The following is a 19,517-nucleotide window of genomic DNA, read 5'->3' as shown; positions in this document are numbered from 1 at the left end:
GAGGTTGGCCTCTCCAGCTTGCATCTTTGTCTTGCCTTCGTTACTCTGCTTTTCTAGCCCATCATCCTGGCTAATCTCCAGTCCTGGGTAAGTTTACGGTGCTGGACTGGGCCTTTGGATAAAAGGACCAGCCATTCCCATCCTCTATGAGACACTTAAGGTGTCAGCATTGTCTGGGCCCCACGGGGTGAAGGTTCAGGCCCCTCTTGGCTGCCACCTCTCCACCCCATCTCCATTTTGCAATCTCCATAGGCCCTCCCAGCGCCGTGGCCCCGCTCCTCCTCTCTGCTGAGACACTCAGGTCTTCCTGAGTGTGAACTGCTTTCACTTCACTTAATCCCGGGGTTCTCCTTTCTTCCTCCGGGGAGGAAGGATCATTCTGCTTTATCGACCATCCCCCACTCCACCCACGCTTTTTCTCATGTCAATAAAATTCACACTTGATTCCGATTTCCTCCGCTTTTCCTTAATATCCTTTCTCTGTCCCAAGATCCCACCCAGGATCACAGAGGACATGAGTGGGCACGTCTCTTTAGGCCCCTCTTGGCTGTGGTGCTTTCTCAGGCCTTCCTTGTTTGGGTGATTGGCAGTTGGGAGCAGTGCTGTGGGTCAGGGATTTTCTGTAGGATGCCCTTCTCTTGGGACTTGTTTGGTATTTGCCTCATGACTAGACTTGGGTGATACAGTTAGAGGGCCTGTCCCGCCACAACCTGTCAAGGCTGCGTTCTGTCCACACGACTCATTGCGGTGGATATGGCCTTGAACACCTGGCTGACTGAGGTGGTGTTTGCCAAGTTTCTCCTTGGTAAAATTATTTTCTTCCTTTCTGTACTCCACTCGTTAGAAACCGCCCCTGCGAATGGCCATACTTGAGGGGTGGGGAGCGGCGTCTTCCGTCCTGGAGGAGGAGGAGCCGCGGGTGTTCCTCGGACTCGCGGCGCTAGCACTAGGTATTTGTCTATTTTCTGTTTATTCAACTATTGCTTTATATCAGTCTGGACTCTTGCATGTTTACTTGATGCTTCGGGTTATAAAGCAATACTATTTTATTTTCCTGGAAAAAGCTTTGGCCATTGGGAGCTCTTTTACTTGGTTCCTATATCCCTTTCATGTGTCCACCTGTCCCCATGATTGTGTGTGTGTGTTGTGAACACTTCATTACTGTCTGGCAATACAAGATGCTCCAAGCTCATCTTGTATATATATTTTTGCCTCAGTCCTGGTTCCTTTTATTTATTAGAGAATGGTATTAAAAACCAAGATCTGTGGTAGCTTACATCTATAATCCCAGCACTTTGGCTGATGTAGGAAGATCTCTTGAGCCTAGGAGTTCAAGACCAGCCTGGGCAACATAGCAAGATCCCATCTTCAATGTTAAGCAACAACAGCAAACCAAGATCTGAGAATTAGGTGTGCTGGTGGCTGTTGGTGTGTTGCTTCTAGGCCGTCTCAGCTGACAGAGCAAGTATAAATATGTGTGGATGCTAACCCATGTGTGTATACGTATCTATAGATATTTCCATATGTAACTGCTTGTATCTTTCTTAAACCAAAAGCGTAGGTCATTCTAGCTTCCTCCTCTCGCTTACCTGGAACCTTGCACCCCAACAGTGAGAAGCCTGGCTCTTGCCATCCATTTACTTATTTTTTTTTTTTTTTTTTTGAGACAGGGTCTTGCTCTGTTGCCCAGGCTGGAGTGCAGTGGTGTGATCATGGCTCACTGCAACCTTAACTGCCTGGGCCCAAGCAATTCCCTCCCCTAAGTCTCCCAAGTAGCTGAGACCCCAGATGTGTGCCACCATGTCTGGCTCATTTTTGCTTTAAATTTCTCTCTCTATATATAATTTGACACGGAGTCACCCAGGCTGGAGTGCATTGGCACGATCTCGGCTCACCGCAACCTCCGCCTCCCAGGTTCAAGTGATTCTCCTTCCTCAGCCTCCAGAGTAGCTGGGATTACAGGCGTGCGTCGCCACACCCAGCTACTTTTTGTATTTTTAGTAGAGATGGGATTTCACCATGTTGGCCAGGCTGGTCTCGAACTACTGACCTCTGGTGATCCACCCACCTCGGCCTCCCAGAGTGCTGGGATTACAGGTGTGAGCCACTGTGCCTGGCCTATTTTGTTTATTTGTAGGGACGAGATCTCGCTGTGTTGCCCAGGCTGGTCTCAAACTCCTGGGATCAGGCGATCCTCCTGCCTCGGCCTCCCAAAGTGCCAGAATTACAGGCATGAGCCACTGCATACTTCATTGTTAAATTGCAGAATGTAAGTATTAATATAATAGTTTCAGGATTGTTCATCATACCTCATGGGAAACAAGTTTATCCACAAGAATACGGTGCATATGGCTCCTGCATATGGTGTAAGACCTTAGTCTCACAGATTCCACTCACTACCCAAGTTTCTTAGGTCAGCACCTTCCCTGTGCCCTCTGCAGTAAGGTTTTCGTACATTCGTGCATTCGGAATATAGTTAGGTTCTTCTGTCACAGCCTGCATTCCGTCCTGAGATCTTGACCTCCTAGAATATTTCCTTTAAATTTGCATGCATTGAGGTTCACTGTGTCATAAAGTTCTGTGAGTTATTGCAAGTTCATCATGTTATGTATCCACCATCACAGGGTCATAAAGTTACACTGCCCTAAAGCAAACCCCTGAGCTTTACCCACTCTTCAGCCTGTGCCAACCACAGATCCATTTACTGTCATCTCTAGCTCTGCCTTCTTCAAAATGTCGTATAATTGGAGTCATCAATATGTAGCCTTTTCATGGGCTTCTTTTACTTAACAATATGCTTTATTTATTTATTTATTTATTTTTGAGAAAGAGTTTCACTCTTGTTGGCTCACTGCAACCTTCACTTCCTGGGTTCAAGTGATTCTCCTGCCTCAGCCTCCCAAGTAGCTGGGATTACAGGCATGCGCCACCACGCCTGGCTAATTTTTTGTATTTTTAGTAGAGACGAGTTTTCACCATGTTGGCCAGGCTGGTCTTGAACTCCTGACCTCTAGTTAACAATATGCTTTTAAGATTTATCCAGGCCGGGCGCGGTGGCTCAAGCCTGTAATCCCAGCACTTTGGGAGGCCGAGATGGGCAGATCACGAGGTCAGGAGATCGAGACCATCCTGGCTAACACGTTGAAACCCCGTCTCTACTAAAAAAAAAAAAAAAATACAAAAAAACTAGCCAGGTGACGTGGCAGGCGCCTGTAGTCCCAGCTACTCGGGAGGCTGAGGCAGGAGAATGGCGTAAACCCGGGAGGCGGAGCTTGCAGTGAGCTGAGATCCGGCCACTGCACTCCAGCCTGGGCTACAGAGCCAGACTCTGTCTCAAAAAAAAAAAAAAAAGATTGATCCATGCCACTGTGTGTTAATAGTTAATTTCTTTATTTCTTTTTATTGCTGAATTGTATGGATGTACCACAGGTATCCATTCACCTACTGAAAGACATCTTGGTTGCTTTCACTTTTTAGTGAATATGAAGAAAGCTGCTATGAATATCCTGTGCAGGGTTTTGTGTGGATGTTAAATTTTCAAATCAGTTGGGAAAATGCCTAAGAGCATGATTGCTGGATCTTATGGTAAGAGTATATTTAACTTTGTAAGAGACTGCTAAACTGTCTTCCAAAGTGGCTGTACCATTTTGTGTTCACATGAAAATAAAGGAGAATTCCTGTTGTTCAGCATCCTCGCCAGCAGTTGACCTGGTCAGTTGTTCTGATTGTAGCCATCCTCATACGCAGGTAGTGGTGCCTCATTGTCTTCATTAGCAATTCCTTAATGACATATGATGGTGGGCATCTTCATGTGCTGATTTTCCACTTGTATAACCTTGTTAGTAAGGTGTCTGTTCAGATCTTTTTGCTTATTTAAAAAATTGTGTTTGTTACTGTTGGGTTTTAAAAGTCCTTTCTGTATCCTTGGTATGAGTTCTTTATCAGATAAATGATTTACAAATATTTTCTTCCAGTTTGTGGCTTATCTTTTCATTCTCTGAACAGTTTTGTCTTTCACCTTTTGTCTTTCCTTCTCTAGAGTTTCATTCCCTGTGTCTGCAAACTTGGAATCTCTGTTTTTTTGTTTTGTTTTGTTTTTTGTTTTTTGAGACAGAGTCTCACTCCTTTGCCCAGGTTGGAGTGCAGTGGTGCGATCTCGGCTCACTGCAACCTCTGCCTCCAAGGTTGAAGTGATTCTCCTGCCTCAGCCTCCCGAGTAGCTGGGATTACAGGCATGCGGCACCATGCCCAGCTAGTTTTTGTATTTTTAGTAAAGACAGAGTTTCACCATGTTTACCAGGCTGGTCTTGAACTTCTGACCTCAGGTGATCCAGCTGCCTCGGTCTCCCAAAGTGCTGGGATTACAGGCTTGAGCCACTGCACCTGGCCAGAATCTCATTCTTTAAAAACAGAAAACTATAGTGAGCCTATATTGCTTTTGTAGTTGTGAGAAAAGGTAAAAAAAAAAAAAAAGTACAAAATTAGAAAAAGAAAATGGGACCAGTGTGGCAGGGCCTCTTAGCTTACGTACTCTTAGTCTAGTAACTTAATTGGCTTAACTAGGCATAAATTCTTGTTTCCATTAAATCTAGTTTTGGGGCTATCACAGGCTTTTTAAGAGTGTGGCATGGTCATACTAAAATGCCTCATGGTGGGACTTGCATGGAGTTACAGGGACCCGGGGTTGAGACTCTGATAACTCATTGAGTAATTGTCACTGTGGGTGACACTTCAATCCCATAGGTCCAAGGAGCTCCTCTGTAAAATACGGAGACCAAGAACTTCTTGAGGATTGTCCTAAGCATTAAATCAGATAATATATGAGGGGAAGTTTAAAAAAAGATTTTCCTCCACTTTTCCCTCTAGCTACAGATGTTTGTCACTTAACAACAGTTTATAAAATTGGCTTCTTTAATTTTCTCACTACCCAGTCTCCCAGTCTTGTAACACTTACTGAAACTGTCAGCAAAAGGTACCCGCTAATCCCATTGGCCTCTCCCCTGGCTTATTTGGGGTTGTTGACTCCTCCAGCCTTCCTCATTTCCCTTCCCTCCTGCTTCCCTCAACTCCCTTCCCTGCCTTTCCTAGCTTCCTTCACTTAATGTCTCTGCTCCCCAGGGTCCCAGCCTGGGGAGCTCATCCGGTCCCACTTTGGTCCCATTTTACCTGTCACCTCTGTGCTGGGGCCTCTCATTCTGGGTCAGAGCATTCGTTGTCTGCTTGCTGGTCAGCTTTGTGAGCTTGGCCCATGGACACCTCAAATTCAGTGCGCCCCAGTCTTGGCACTCTCCCTGAGTCTGCAGCGCCCACGTCCCAAAAGAGTGTTCCCCCAGGGCACAAATGCTCCACGTCCCTCTTTGCTGTAGTTGCTGTGCTCCCCTCTGTTCTGTCCCATCAGTCTCTGTGTTGCTTTTCTTTCTGTGACTGTCTCTCAGACGGTCCCCAGCCTCGGAAGAGGCCCTGCTGCTTAGGGCAGTGGGCTCCTGGTTGCCAGTCTTCCTTCTGCCAACCTAGTCTCACTTTGTTGCCAGTTATCTTTTTATTTTTATTTATTTATTTTTGTGAGATGGGGGCTTGCTTTGTCGCCCAGGCTGGAGTGCAGTGGCGCGATCTTGGCTCACTGCAACCTCTGCCTCCTATGTTCAAGTGATTCTCCTGACTCAGCCTCCCAAGTAACTAGGATTACAGGCACGGGCCACCACGCCTGGCTAATTTTTGTATTTTTAGTAGAGATGGTGTGTTGCCGTGTTGGCCAGGCTGGTCTTGAACTCCTGGCCTCAAGTGATCCACCCACCTCCCGAAGTGCTGGGATTACAGGCGTGAGCCACCGCGCCCGGCCCCAGTTATCTTTTAAACCATCTGATTTACCTAAGGTCTGGTGCCTCCCTTTCCAGCAGAATGAAGTCCAGAATTCCAGGTTCCTTAGCCTGGCATTCAGGCTGTGGTTCCAGTGGGCCTCAGGTTTGTCCTTCTGGTCACATTCCCCACCGGAATGCAGAATTCCCTTCTGCCTCTGCGCTGTCTCACAAGATTGTCCTCTCTTGTCCATATCTTGCTGGTCTGTTGGGGCCCACCCATGCTGTCTGTCGTCTTTATTGACACTTTCTCTGGTTCCTCCAGAAGTAGCTGTTTTCATCTCTCTCCCTGATCACACTTTGCTCCTGACTTGGGGAAAGCACTTTGCACATCGGATTCCCACCCCGCTGCTGTGTGCCTCTGCTCCTGTGGCTGAAGCTGTGTTTGGCTGCCTGTCCTTGGGGCCTTGCACAGATATGTGCTTGGATGCCCACCCCCAACTCCCCAACCTGAGGTTTGAATTGAACGGACTGTTCATGGCAGGGGTTGAGTTTGTTTTGTATGCTTCTATTCTAAGACAGGTTTGCTTAATTCCGTTTTTTATGGGGCCAAAGTGGGCGTATGAATAGTGAAGCAATGGCAAGTTTAAATAGTGTTTTAATATAAACATGAATACCAGACTGTAGGGTGGACATACTTAGCAGTGCAGTGGTAAAAATAATTATGTCTTGGTTCTTTTCTGTAGTCACTGATCACCAGAGAATACTGGTATCTTTTGTTTACTTGTTTTCAGTGTGTTCCTGAGAAATACATTTTCTGTTTATAGCCAAGGAAAAAAGTAAGGGCGAAGAGCTTAAGAAACTCGCTTGAAGTTACAGATACAAGTAAATCCAAGACAGGGTCTTGACTCAGGAATACAGGTTATCCAGGAAGAAGAGTGTCTCCACCACTCGCTGGGAGTTGCCTCGTGCACGCACCCTTGCACTTTCACACCTGCCATGCATGCCTGTGCTGGGTATTTTTTCTCCTACTCATGGTTTTAATTGAGGCATGATTAATGTACGGTGAAATGCACAATTTTATTTTATTTTATTTTATTTTAGAGACAGGGTCTTGCTCTGTTGCTCAGGTTGGAGTGCAGTGGCACAAACACGTCTCAGTGCAGCCTCGACCTCCAGAACTCAAGTGGTCCTCCTGCCTCAGTCTCCTGAGAAGCTGGGAGTACAGGCCCTGCCTGGCCAATTTTTAAAAAAGTTTTTTGTAGAGACAGGGTCTTGCCATGTTGCCTAGGCTAGTCTCGAACTCTTGGGCTCAAGCGATCCTGCCTTGGACTCCCAAGGCACTGGGATTATAGGTATGAGCCATTGTACCCAGCCCCACAATTTAAAGTATATAGTCAATTGGGTGTTTTTTAAACAGTGGATTGTATTTTGTTTTAACAAACGCATATGCCTGTGTCACCCACTTGTCTTAAGATACAGGCATGCCTCTCAACTTACAGTGTTACCTTGGCCCTCTCCACAGTCACTTCTACTTGTGCTCAAATCCTTATTCTGATTTCTTTCTAAATAAACGAGTTTGCCTCATTTAGAATATCATACACATGGAATCACACCGTATATATTCTTCCATGTCTGGCTTCTTTCACTTAGCATAGTATTTTTGAGATGTAGCTATGTTGCTTGTATCAGGAATATTTTCCTGCTTTTTTGCTCAGAAGTCTGCCGTTATGTAAATATACCAATGTTTGTTATCTATTTCCTGTTGACGGGTTTGGGTTGTTTCCAGTTTGTGGGTATTATGAACAAAGCTGCTGTGAACAGTATCGGACAAGTTTTTGTGTTCATATTCATATTTATTTTTCTTGGGTAAATACCTGGAAGTTCTATCTCTAAGTCACAGGGTAGATATTTGTTTAACTTTGAGAAAGTGCCAGACTGCTTTCCAAAGTGGTGGTTGTGTTGGTTACTGTTTTAAATTTATAAAATTAATTGGAGATTTGATCTCATTGTAGGAAATCTTGTGTAGACCTGATGCTTGTGATTCACAGTCCTGAATTTTAAACCAGTTTTCGATTTTAAGGCATTGCTAAGATAAGCTCATTGGAAAACAGTTCAAAATATTACTAAGCATTTCAAGTTTCTGGCTGGTGCATAGATATTTGAATAAAGTTACTATATATAAATACTGCATTTAGGCTGGGTGCGGTGGCTCACGCCTCTAATCCCAGAACTTTGGGAGGCTGAGGCGGGTGGATCACCTGAGGTCAGGAGTTCGAGACCAGCCTGGCCAACATGGTGAAACCCCATCTCTACTAAAAATACAAAAAATTAGCCGGGAGTGGTGATGTGCGCCTGTAATCCCAGCTACTCGGGAGGCTGAGGCAGGAGAATTGCTTGAACCCGGGAGGTGGATGTTGCAGTGAGCCAAGATCACGCCACTGCACTCCAGTCTGCGCAAAGGAGTGAGACTCCGTCTCAAAAAAAAAAAAAAAAGATTCAGAAGGGACTGAAAACTGGAGCTCTGTTGGGGAACCAGTGCTGTGTCAGTGTTTGTCTAGGGCCTGAGCAGCAGATTGAGGGAGAAGCGACCCTTGAGGGATCTTGTAGTGGGTGCGATGGGTGCAGGGACCTCCACAGAGCTGGCCCAGGTGGAGATGTGGCACACTGGGGCAGGAGACAGCGAGCCATCTCGGGTTATTGGGAAGCACCCCAGAATGTGTTTTCAGAAACTAGTCAGGGCTCTTGGTTTCAGACAACAGACAGCAGCTGAGGGTTGACTCAGGCAGAAAAAGCACTGTCGTGGAAGCATCTCAGCTACAGATGGAGCGGAGGAGCCAGGCAGCAGGGGCTGAAGCCAGAGTGAAACCTACCACAAGGAGATCTGCTTCGCCCTTTTCTCCCGGGGACCCCTTTGCTCAACCTCTGTTATTTGGAGGGTGGACCTCCTGACCTGATCCTCTAATTTTATTTTACATTCTCTCCTCAGGGTTTTCTCTCTGTCCTCTAGCTCTCCTCTCTGGGACATTTCTACTCTTTTGTCCAATTCTGTTTAAGAAAATTTAGAATCTATAGACTGTTGTATTTTCGTTGTTGAATAACCAGGAAGTTCTTAAACCGTTCCTCTTTTTGTTTCAGAGAACCAATCTCTTCTCTTATTTTGAAGAATATGAATTACACTTGTGCCTTGTGGACATTTTCTTCTCTGTGCATCGTGCGTGTTCTGGATTCTTACCCCTCATTTCTGTTTTGTGCTGTTTCATGAGCCATGTTTCGACTGACTTTTTTTTTTTTTTTTTTTTTTGAGACAGAGTCTTGCTCTGTCGCCCAGGCTGGAGTGCAGTGGCGCGATCTTGGCTCACTGCAACCTCCGCCTCGCGGGTTCAAGCAAATCTCTGCCACAGCCTCCCAAGTAGCTGGGGTTACAAGCGCCTACCACCATGCCCAGCTAATTTTTGTATCTTTAGTAGAGACGGGGTTTCACCATCTTGGCCAGGCTGGTCTTGAACTTCTGACCTTGTAATCCACCCGCATCAGCCTCCCAAAGTGCTGGGATTACAGGCGTGAGCCACTGCACCCGGCCTGGACTTTCTTTTTTTTTTTTAATGGAGCTATGACAAGCACTTGGAACCTCTCTGTCCGTGGTGGGGGGTTCCCTGTGGCCCTCGACTTTGGGAGGTCTGACAGTGAATCTGACCTGTTTCTTGGGTTTTCCCTACATCGCAGAGTCTTTAGACCTTTTTCTTGGGTCCTGTTAGTGCTAGAGAGGATTCCTTGACCCTCCCACCTGTCAGGGTTCGGGGAACCACGTGGGAGATACGCTCCGGGAGTCTCTGCTCTCATTGTATGGCCCTCACTGGGTTCCAGTGTCTTCCTTCATCTCCTCGCCCCTCCCACAGCAGGGCCTGCTGTTCCAGTCCGCCCCTCCTGCCACATGGGCTCTGTCTCTCTGTTCTGTGATTCCTTTAATGTGGCCAGTAAATCAGCTTATCTACAGTAGAGGTGCAGGCTGGCCAGATTTGGTCTGCCCTAGGGGATTTTTCTGGAGGGATTTTAGCTTATAGATCTGTATTTAATGCTGGGGCTAAAAGAGTAGGAGGGTGAATGGAAATATTTAAAATAAATTACTTGGTTTCCAGGATTGTGAATTTACCTAGTAATCAAAACTTAGAAGAGCAATGATTTCATACTTAAGGATAGTTGTGAGTGACAGAACTTGATGCGTCAAATGTTACGTTGCTTATATACACTCCAAAAATCATACCCTAAGAAATATGATACAATGTTTGTCATAAATCACTTTTTCTAATCAGATTTTATTCTCTTTCAGATCCGATCACATAGGACAGTATGCACCTTAAGATCCTGAAGAAAAGGCACAAAATGTTCAAGTGATGTTTAGAAATAATTTGTAAGGTAAGAGTATGATTATTTAGGGTCTAATCACTTTCCTTTCTCCCAGCTGACACTTGTATATTACTAAAAAGGTAACCTGTGCATGTGGCAAAGCAGAGGCGTGGTGCAAAGGCCGACAGACCTGCCTTCCTTTTCAGCCACGGCCTTCCTGTCCTAAAAGGAGGGTGTGTCTGTGGAGGGGACTCCATGAATTGAATTGATGAGTTCTTGGCCAGTATTACAAGATGAGGGGAATACCCCGCTTTACACCTGAAATTGAAAGGGTTTTTTTTTTTCTTTTGTTTTGGTTTTTTTTTTGAGACGGAGTCTCGCTCTGTCACCCAGGCTGGAGTGCAGTGGTGTGATCTTGGCTCACTGCGACCTCTGCCTCCCAGGTTCAAGCGATTCTCCTGCCTCAGCTTCCCTAGTAGCTGGGATTACAGGCACCCACCGTCATGCCCGGCTAATTTTTGTATTTTTGGTAGAGATGGGGTTTCACTGTGTTGGCCAGGCTGGTCTTGAACTCCTGACCTCCAGTGATCCAACCGCCTCAGCCTCCCAAAGTGCTGGGATTACAGGCATGAGCCACTGCGCCTGGCCTGAAATGAAAAGTTTTTTGCTTGTGTGGTTGTCCCTTTAAATATGGAGATTTGTAGTGTTGCTTTTGGTGTTCTGGGAAATGGCTTTGTTTAATGTGCTGATAAAGAGCTTAGGTTCAGGAGTGTTGAGAAAATCCCATTAAATCGGCCCTTGGAGTAGAAAAGTGGTGCTGGGACATCTGTGTGACAGTGCCCAGTGTTTTCAGGGTTCCCTCAGCAACTGTCTTGAGTATGAAGTCAACAGTGGTTTTGGAATTCAGTGCAGAATAAGGCTGTGCCCTTACTCCTAAGGAGTGTGTGCATTTTAATACCGCATCTCAAATGGCTGTGCTGTTTGCTTTTAGATTAGGGTTCCATGTAAAGGAATGATTTCTTCATTTCTTCCCCTCCCTTCCTGTTGCATTACTCAAGTGTAAATACAGTGACTCAGAGATGCGAGTGCACTTTGTTACTGAGAGCTGTATTTGTCCAGCCTAACCTTGCGATATTTGTTTGTTGCTTTCTTGAAAATAAAGGGATTTTTGGATCTTATGTTATTTTCCTGTTGACTTCTAACGGATCTTATAGATAGGGCACTAAAGCCCTCAAGTGTTACACGTCACCCTAATATGTGCTGATGGGAACGTCCTGCCATGGCCAGTGTTCGGTGTCTGTGGGCGCTCTCCTTACACAGCGGTGCCTGCCCATCCGCACCCCTAGGTCAGACATGGAGCCACAGCAGCATCTTGCACTCCATGGAGGTCTCACCACGACCTGAACTGGGAAGGCAGAGCTGAGCTGGCTCAGGTGTCACATGTCTGCCTTTAGAAGACTTTCAAGGGGCCCTGCTTTCTGGAGAGAGCTCAGACTGCCCAAACATTGCGCTCTGACAAAAGTACAGCTTGTTTTACTGCCTGGCAAGCACCCTTCCTTTTCTGATGGAATGTGTCCTATTAGAGAAGTCAACATAAAGCAAAACGGTTCTGGTCAGAGGAATTTTTCAGCTTACGGCCTTGATGTACCCAGGCCCACAGATATGATTCACCAAGAAACTTAGATGGAAATCAGCAGGAGGTGATTGGAATCTGAGAGAGGGACTGCTTGCTTTTTGTTACGTCTGCCTTTTAGCAAACATGCCCTTGCTGTGCGCCAGACAGCATGCAAGGCACAAGGGGAACAGAGCGGGAGGAGACCCAGACCGCCCTGGAGGGGCTGACATCAGGCAGGGAGGTGGAACCTGCAAGAGCTCTTGGGTAGCAAGTGGTAAGTACCCGGGAGGGAGAGCTGGTGAGCGTGCCCAGGGCTTCAGCAGAGGCAGAGAAACTTCCAGGTACTTTCTCAGCCCCCTGACAGTCAGGCTTTTACTAGTGGTGCAGGCAGAAGCAGTTTCAGCCTTCATGTCCAGATGGTCACATCTGATGTCTAGAGACCCCTTCACAAATTGCTCCTCAGAAGAAAGAGAACTCCCTTTTCAGGGTGGGTTGCCTAGAAGAGAGAAAAGTTAGGCTCTGCAGGTGAATGGGGTTTATGTAGAGGAAATGGGCGCTGCAAAGGTGTTTGCAGGGCATGTTGAGCAGACAGATCCGGAAGACGTCAGTTCAGAAAATGCTGAAGGAATGGCTGGCTAAGGGGTCCATCCAAATTCGTTTGATCTCTAGTTTCTTCTATTTCACTTAAATGCTTATTTAAAAAATTTTTTAAATTAAAACAATTTTTTTGACACTGGATCTTACTCCGTTGACCAGGCTGGAATGCAGTGGTGGGATCGTGGCTCTCTGTAGCCTCAACCTGCCAGGCTCAAGCGATCCTGCCACCTCAGTCTCCCACACATCTAGGGGTACAGGTGCGTGCCACCACACCTGACTAATGAAAAAAAAATTTTTTTTTATAGAGATTGGGTCTTCACATGTTGCTCAGGCCAGTCTCAAACTCCTGGGCTCAAGAGATCCTCCCACCTTGGCCTCCCAAAGTGCTGAGATGACAGGTGTAAGCCACCACACTTGGCCTTAAGCATTTATTTATTTTTATTTTTTGAGACAGGGTCTCTCTGCCACCCTGGCTGGAGTGCAGTGGCATGATCATGGCTCATTGCAGCCTCAACCTCCCAGGCTCAAGCAGTCTTCCCACCTCAGCCTCCCTAGTAGGTGGGACTACAGCGCAAGCCACCATGCCTGGCTAATTTTTATTTTCTGTAGAGATGAGGTCTTACTCTGGTGCTCAGGCTGATCTCAAACTCCTGGGCTCAAATGATCCTTCTGCCTCAGTCTCCCAAAGTGCTGGGGTTACAGATGTGAGCCACTGCACCCAGCCTTAAACATTTTTTAAAGCTGCTTTTATCTGATTGAAAAATAGGGCTATTTTACTGACTTTGGAAAACAATTTCATTTTGCTCTGGTACCAGTCAGCATTTTTGTATCGAGAGGAAATTTTGTAAAGTATTTGGCAAATGAACCCTCACCACATGTTCATTCGGCAAATGTTTTCATAATTGCTGTGTTCCAGTTGCATTTAAGAAAAGAAAAAGTCACACCCAGATTTGAAAAACAGCACCCAGTGCTGTTACTCAGTTGTAGTGGCCTGACCTCTGAGAACATTCTTATTACTCTCCTTTATTCGCATTTCAGAAGCCAGGTTTCTGCACTCTGCCTGCTTAAAGCATGAGGAGCGCTCCTGCTCTGAGAAAGTGCCAGGGTCAGTTCGTTATAATATTTGTCAGTGTTTTCTCCCCATGGGAAAGCTAAGGCGAAATTGACTGTCTCTTCCTTTCCCTGGCTCTTTATCTGTGATATTACAGCTCTCAGAGCAAACACCGATAAGAGAAGGGTGTGCAATCAGCCGGGCGCGGTGGCTCAAGCCTGTAATCCCAGCACTTTGGGAGGCCGAGACGGGCGGATCACGAGGTCAGGAGATCGAGACCATCCTGGCTAACACGGTGAAACCCCGTCTCTACTAAAAATACAAAAAACTAGCCGGGCGAGGTGGCGGGCGCCTGTAGTCCCAGCTACTCAGGAGGCTGAGGCAGGAGAATGGCGTAAACCTGGGAGGCGGAGCTTGCAGTGAGCTGAGATCCGGCCACTGCACTCCAACCTGGGCGACAGAGCGAGACTCCGTCAAAAAAAAAAAAAAAAAAAAAAAAAAAAAAAAAAAAAAAAAAAAACACAAAAAATTAGCCGGGCGAGGTGGCGGTGCCTGTGGTCCCAGCTACTCGGGAGGCTGAGGCAGGAGAATGGCGGGAACCCGGGAGGCGGAGCTTGCAGTGAGCTGAGATCTGGCCACTGCACTCCAGCCTGGGCGACAGAGCGAGACTCTGTCTCAAAAAAAAAAAAAGAGAAGGGTGTGCAATCAAAGAAGCAGTCAAAATAGTTACCAGGAAAAGTGCACTTTTTTCTTTTTCTTCCTGGAGAGGGAGTCTTGCTCTGTCACTAGGCTAGAGTGCAGTGGTGCAATCTCAGCTCACGGCAACCTCCAACTGCCTGGGTTCAAGCGATTCTTCTGCCTCAGCCTCCCGAGTAGGTGGGATTACAGGCGCCTGCCACAGTGCCTGACTAATTTTTGTATTTTTAGTAGAGACAGGGTTTCACCATCTTGGCCATGCTGGTCTTGAACTTGTAACCTTGTGATCCACCTGCCTTGGCGTCTGAAAGTGCTGGGGTTACAGGTGTGAGCCACTGCACCTGGCCCACTTTTTTCTTTCTCTTTCTTTCTTTCTTTCTTTCTTTCTTTCTTTCTTTCTTTCTTTCTTTCTTTCTTTCTTTCTTTCTCTCTCTCTCTCTCTCTCTCTCTCTCTCTCTCTCTCTCTCTCTCTTTCTTTCTTTCTTTCTTTCTTTCTTTCTTTTTTTTCTTTTCTTTTCTTTTCTTTTCTTTTCTTTTCTTTCTTTCTTTCTTTATTTTTTGAGACTGAGTCTCGCTCTTTTGCCCAGGCTGGAGTGCAGTGGCGTGATCTCGGCTCACTGCAGCCTCTGCCTCCCGGGTTCAAGTGATTCTCCTGCCTCAGCCTCCTGAGTAGCTGGGATTACAGGCGCGTGACACCACACCCGGCTAGTTTTTGTATTTTTAGTAGAGACGGGGTTTCACCATGTTGGGCAGGCTGGTCTCAAACTCCTGACCCGAAGTGATCCACCTGCCTCAGCCTCCCAAAATGCTGGGCTTACAGGCGTGAGCCACTGTGCCTGGTCCCACTTTTCTCTTTAGTTTCTTTAGATCTTGTATGTTCTTAGAAATCAGATGCTATGGGGAATAGGTTAGAAGTGTCAAAAGGATGGCTTGCAAAAGAATGGATTAATAAATGAAGGAAAGGCTGGGCATGGTGGCTCTTATCTGTAATCCCAGGACTCTGGAAGGCTGAGGCAGGAAGATTGAGCCCAGGAGTTCCAGAGCAGCCCAGGCAACATAGTGAGACCTTGTCTGTGAGCTGTGACTGTGGCACTGCACTCCAGCTTGGGCAACAGAGGGAGACTGTGTTCCCAAAAATAACAAAAACAGGAAACTTTTAGAAGATTAAAATAGAGGCTGGGTGCGGTGGCTCACGCCTGTAATCCCAGCAATTTGGGAGGCTGAGGTGGGTGGATCACCTGAGGTCAGGAGTTTGAGACCAGCCTGGCCAATATGGTGAAACTCCATCTCTACTAAAAATACAAAAAAATTAGCCGGGCGTTGTGGCAGGCGCCTGTGATCCCAGCTACTCAGGAGGCTGAGGCAGGAGAATCACTTGAACCCGGGAGATGGAGGTTGCAGTGAGCCAAGATCGCGCCACTGCACTCCAGCCTGGGCAAGAAAAAAAAAAAAAAAAAAAAAAAAGATAGAAATGAAGGGCATTCTAGAAGCAGGATAGAGTGTCAAGGAACAGAGATATAAAAATGGGAGCCTGCTCCAAAAACATCACAGAGAAGTGAGGATAAACTGAGAATCAAATTGAGAAGAAACAGGTAAGACCGATGAGGTCAGTGTGTATGAGGCGGTGTAAAGATGAATAGAGAACCAGTGACTTACTTGTCGTTCTTTCATCGTGCTGTTTGCTAAAGTCTGTGCTGGGCGCCTGCTTGGGAGCACTGAGGCGAGCTGCTGAGCAGAGGAGGGACAGGTGGGGCTGGGGAGCGAGTGCAGCAGTGATACAGCAGAGCTCCTCTCCACCCTGCTGGGGAACCTGGTGCTGGGACTTCGCGTCTAGCTTGTGCTTTCCATAATCTTTGTGGCCACGGCTGGCATAGGTTTTGTTGTATGTAGGCATAACCTGTACTGTGGGACTCACTGTGTTGTAGTAAAGCAATCAATAAAGTCAGAGATTTAAAAATTTAGATCTTATTATGTTCTTCTTTCCCACTGTGTGTATTTAGACTAACTTTATGAAATGGCCAAGGACCAACCATAACACATCATATTTAAGGTATAGCTTGTGAGCTTTTTGAGCCTCACCAGCTCTGTGTCGTCCCCCTCCCCAGGGTGCGTCAGGGAAATCATGCAGCCATCAGGACACAGGCTCCGGGACGTCGAGCATCATCCTCTCCTGGCTGAAAATGACAACTATGACTCTTCATCATCCTCCTCCTCCGAGGCTGACGTGGCTGACCGGGTCTGGTTCATCCGTGATGGCTGTGGCATGATCTGTGCTGTCATGACGTGGCTTCTGGTCGCCTATGCAGACTTCGTGGTGACTTTCGTCATGTTGCTGCCTTCCAAAGACTTCTGGTACTCTGTGGTCAATGGGGTCATCTTTAACTGCTTGGCCGTGCTTGCCCTGTCGTCCCACCTGAGAACCATGCTCACCGACCCTGTGAGTACTGGCTGCCTCGCTGGGTGGCTCTCTTGTGTCTGGTCTAGTGTCGCACGCAGACCATGTGGTGAATGACCTCAGGTTTTTATTAATTCCTGGACACAAGCTTCTAGCCTTTTCCATGTCATAACTGGAGAAGAAACATTGCTTAAATAGTAGTGATATCATGGTATGCTGATGGAATGTATTAGCCCATTGTGCTAATTTTTTTCTTTTCTTTCTTTTTTTTTTCTTCTTCTTTGAGACGGAGTCTTGCTCTATTGCCCAGGCTGGAGTGCAGTGGTGTAACTATGGCTCACTGCAACCTCTGCCTCCCAGGTTGAATTGAGTCTTGTGCCTCATCCTCCCGAGTAGCTGGGATTACAGACAAGCACAACCACACCCAGTGCTAAATTTATTTATTTATTTATTTTGGAGATGGCATTTCGCTCTGTCTCCCAGCCTGGAGTACAGTGATGCAATCTCGGCTCACTACAACCTCTGCCTCCTGGTTTCAAGCGATTCTCCTACCTCAGCTTCCTCAGTAGCTGGGATCACAGGTGCGCACCACCATGCCCGGCTAATTTTTTTGTATTTTTAGTAGAGACAGGGTTTCACCATGTTTGCCAGGCTGGTCTCAAACTCCTGACACCTCAGGTGATCCACCTGCCTCCGTCTCCCAGAGTGCTGGGATTACACGCGTGAGCCACCACACCCGGCCTGTGTTAGGTAATTTCTAAAATCCCTTCTAGTTTAAATATTTTGTTTTTCCCAAGGACAGACTGAAAGCTGGGAAGCCTGGGTTCTAGATGTCACCACTTTACCAGTCTTTTCAGTTGTCATTTGACTGTAAGCAACTATGTGAACTTCACTGAGCTAGAAGGTTAGATATTTTTCCTAAGTTCTTTCTAGCTCTGTAGTTCTCTCGTTGTCATGTCTCAGCTAAATCCTGAAGCAAACGTTGTGTTCAGCCAGCTGGTAAAAGGTAAAGGCTCAACCTGCCTGAAAAGCAGAGAGGAAGGATTCCATAATTAGCAGTGTGCTCAGGTGTGGCTGACCTGTTGGAGGAAGCAGTGCACAGGGACAGATTGACATGGGTGTGGAACAGGAAAGATGGACTGAGCTCATTTTGGGAGCAGATTCCCTTTAGGCTGAGAATAAACATAGGCCAGACCTAGCACAGTGAAATACACCCAGTTCCTGACGTCTTGCAGGCCACCAGGTTCAGCTTACACCTGGGCTTTGAGGCTGTTCCTGAGTTTTGAGACATCCTTCAATCAGGGAACAGCATTCGGGCCGATTGTACAGATCTTTGCAGCTTAGCCATCCGTCACCTGTAGTCAGTGAGTTCCAGGCTCCCCGCAGAGCTCGGAGGAGAGACGCCCAGCAGCTGCAGGCGTGCGAGGCCAGGTATAACAGTCAGTAGATTTTCATTTGAAAAAAGTTCTTTCCACTGCTTTAAAACCGTGGTTTTAAACCATGATATAGGGACTCCCCATTTGTCAATGTAAAATCTACTGGGCTGTCATCTATTTCTAAGCTTTCTCTAAAGAAGGTACCCAGAAGTTAATAAAATTAGGACTTTTTTTTTTTTTTTTTTTTTTGAGATGGAGTTTCGCTCTTATTGTCCAGGCTGGAGTGCAATGTACGATCTTGGCTCACTACAACCTCTGCCTCCTGGGTTCAAGCTATTCTCCTGCCTCAGACCCCTGAGTAGCTAGGATTACAGGCATGTACCACCATGTCTGGCTAATTTTGTATATTTAGTAGAGACAGGTTTCATCATGTTGGTCAGACTGGTCTTGAACTCCTGACCTCAGGTGGTCCACTCACCTCAGCCTCCCAAAGTGCTGAGATTACAAGCGTGAGCCATCATGCCTGATGAGGACTCTTTTTTGAGGATAAACTACAACCGATGAGCTCACAGAATGTGGTCTACATGTGGCTTTATCTGTCTTTGCTTTATCTGAATTAATTATTCAGGGTTTGGATGTACATTGTTTACTTTCTTCTGTTTTACTAGGAGAGGTCGTGGGCAGCTGTCCTGGGAGTGGAACAGTATTACAGGCCCAACCCAGTGGGCAGCTGGGGGGTGGTACCTTGGGGACAAACTTGGAAGCAAAGTCTGCCAGTGGCTTTGTAGCCTGATCTGACGGTGGAGTCTTTGACCGTTACCGAGTCTCTTCTCTGACGGGTTTGTGCCTTCAGATAATTAAAGGCTGTGTCATCATTTCCTTTTACACAGCAAGTCTCCCTCTAGGAGCCAGACCCCGCTCCTGATCCCTGTGGGTCTCTGCCCTCTCCTTCCTTGGCTGCAGCAAAACTCCTTGCTTGTTGCCCAAGCAAAGTGCCCAGGCACTTTGACTAAGGAGAGGGCCAGCTACAGGGCCAGGTCCAGCTCAGCGATTTTTACTGGAATATTGCCTTGTAGGAAAAATCCAGTGACTTCTGACCATCTGCCCACACAGTGAAAACTGGGCTGGACCCAACCCTTGTGGGCAGTTGTGGTGAGGGAACCGAGTCTGTGCAAAGCCTCCTGCTTGTGAGTGTGGGGTGGGACACGGGGGAGGGTCAGCCTGGCTGGGACTCCTCAGCAGTTTGCCCCTTTCTCCTCTGCGCTTGGACTCTACAGCTACTCAGCAGTCCAGCTCCTGCTCCTGGGGAAAAGGCCCCAGAAGCCTGGAGAACTGGAGGCAGCCAGGAAGTCGGGGTGGAAGGTGTGTGCAAGGGCATGCTGCTGCCCTGGGGGGCAGATTTCTTTTGCTTGTCGTATTACTGCAGAGAATGTTGAATGGAACATTCTGAGGGAGAAGTTGGAGATCTTGGATGTCAGGGGTGTTTTGATTGAGATTTAATTCATATAGCACTAAATCCATCCTTGTGTCTAGTCTGTGGTGTTTAGTGCATCCACAGAGTGTCCAACCATCACCTAGTCAGTTTTAGGACATTTTTTATCACCTCAGAAAGGAACCCCACACCCCTTAGCCATCACTTCCCAGC

The 19,517-nt window shown here is 46.9% G+C and overlaps 2 protein-coding genes across 5 annotated transcripts in view; both read left to right on the top strand.

Moving 5' to 3' along the window:
• The window catches only part of MEAK7 (MTOR associated protein, eak-7 homolog), a 672,801-nt gene that overhangs the window by 119,857 nt on the left and 533,427 nt on the right, over window positions 1-19,517 (top strand). The window lies entirely within an intron of this gene.
• ZDHHC7 (zinc finger DHHC-type palmitoyltransferase 7) overlaps window positions 1-19,517 on the top strand; it is a 41,536-nt gene that overhangs the window by 8,303 nt on the left and 13,716 nt on the right. For all 4 annotated transcript variants that reach the window (XR_007722008.1, XM_050773740.1, XM_050773742.1 and 1 more), the window contains exons 2-3: window positions 10,126-10,211; window positions 16,207-16,538. Coding sequence is in view for 3 of the 4 variants with exons in the window: in XM_050773740.1 (XP_050629697.1) it covers window positions 16,224-16,538 (315 nt within the window). In the remaining variant the exon portion in view is untranslated. The remainder of the gene's footprint in view (window positions 1-10,125; window positions 10,212-16,206; window positions 16,539-19,517) is intronic.

This window comes from Macaca thibetana, chromosome 20 (assembly GCF_024542745.1).
Source record: "Macaca thibetana thibetana isolate TM-01 chromosome 20, ASM2454274v1, whole genome shotgun sequence".
Lineage (NCBI taxonomy): Eukaryota > Metazoa > Chordata > Mammalia > Primates > Cercopithecidae > Macaca > Macaca thibetana.
This window is presented reverse-complemented; position numbering and strand designations above follow the sequence as displayed.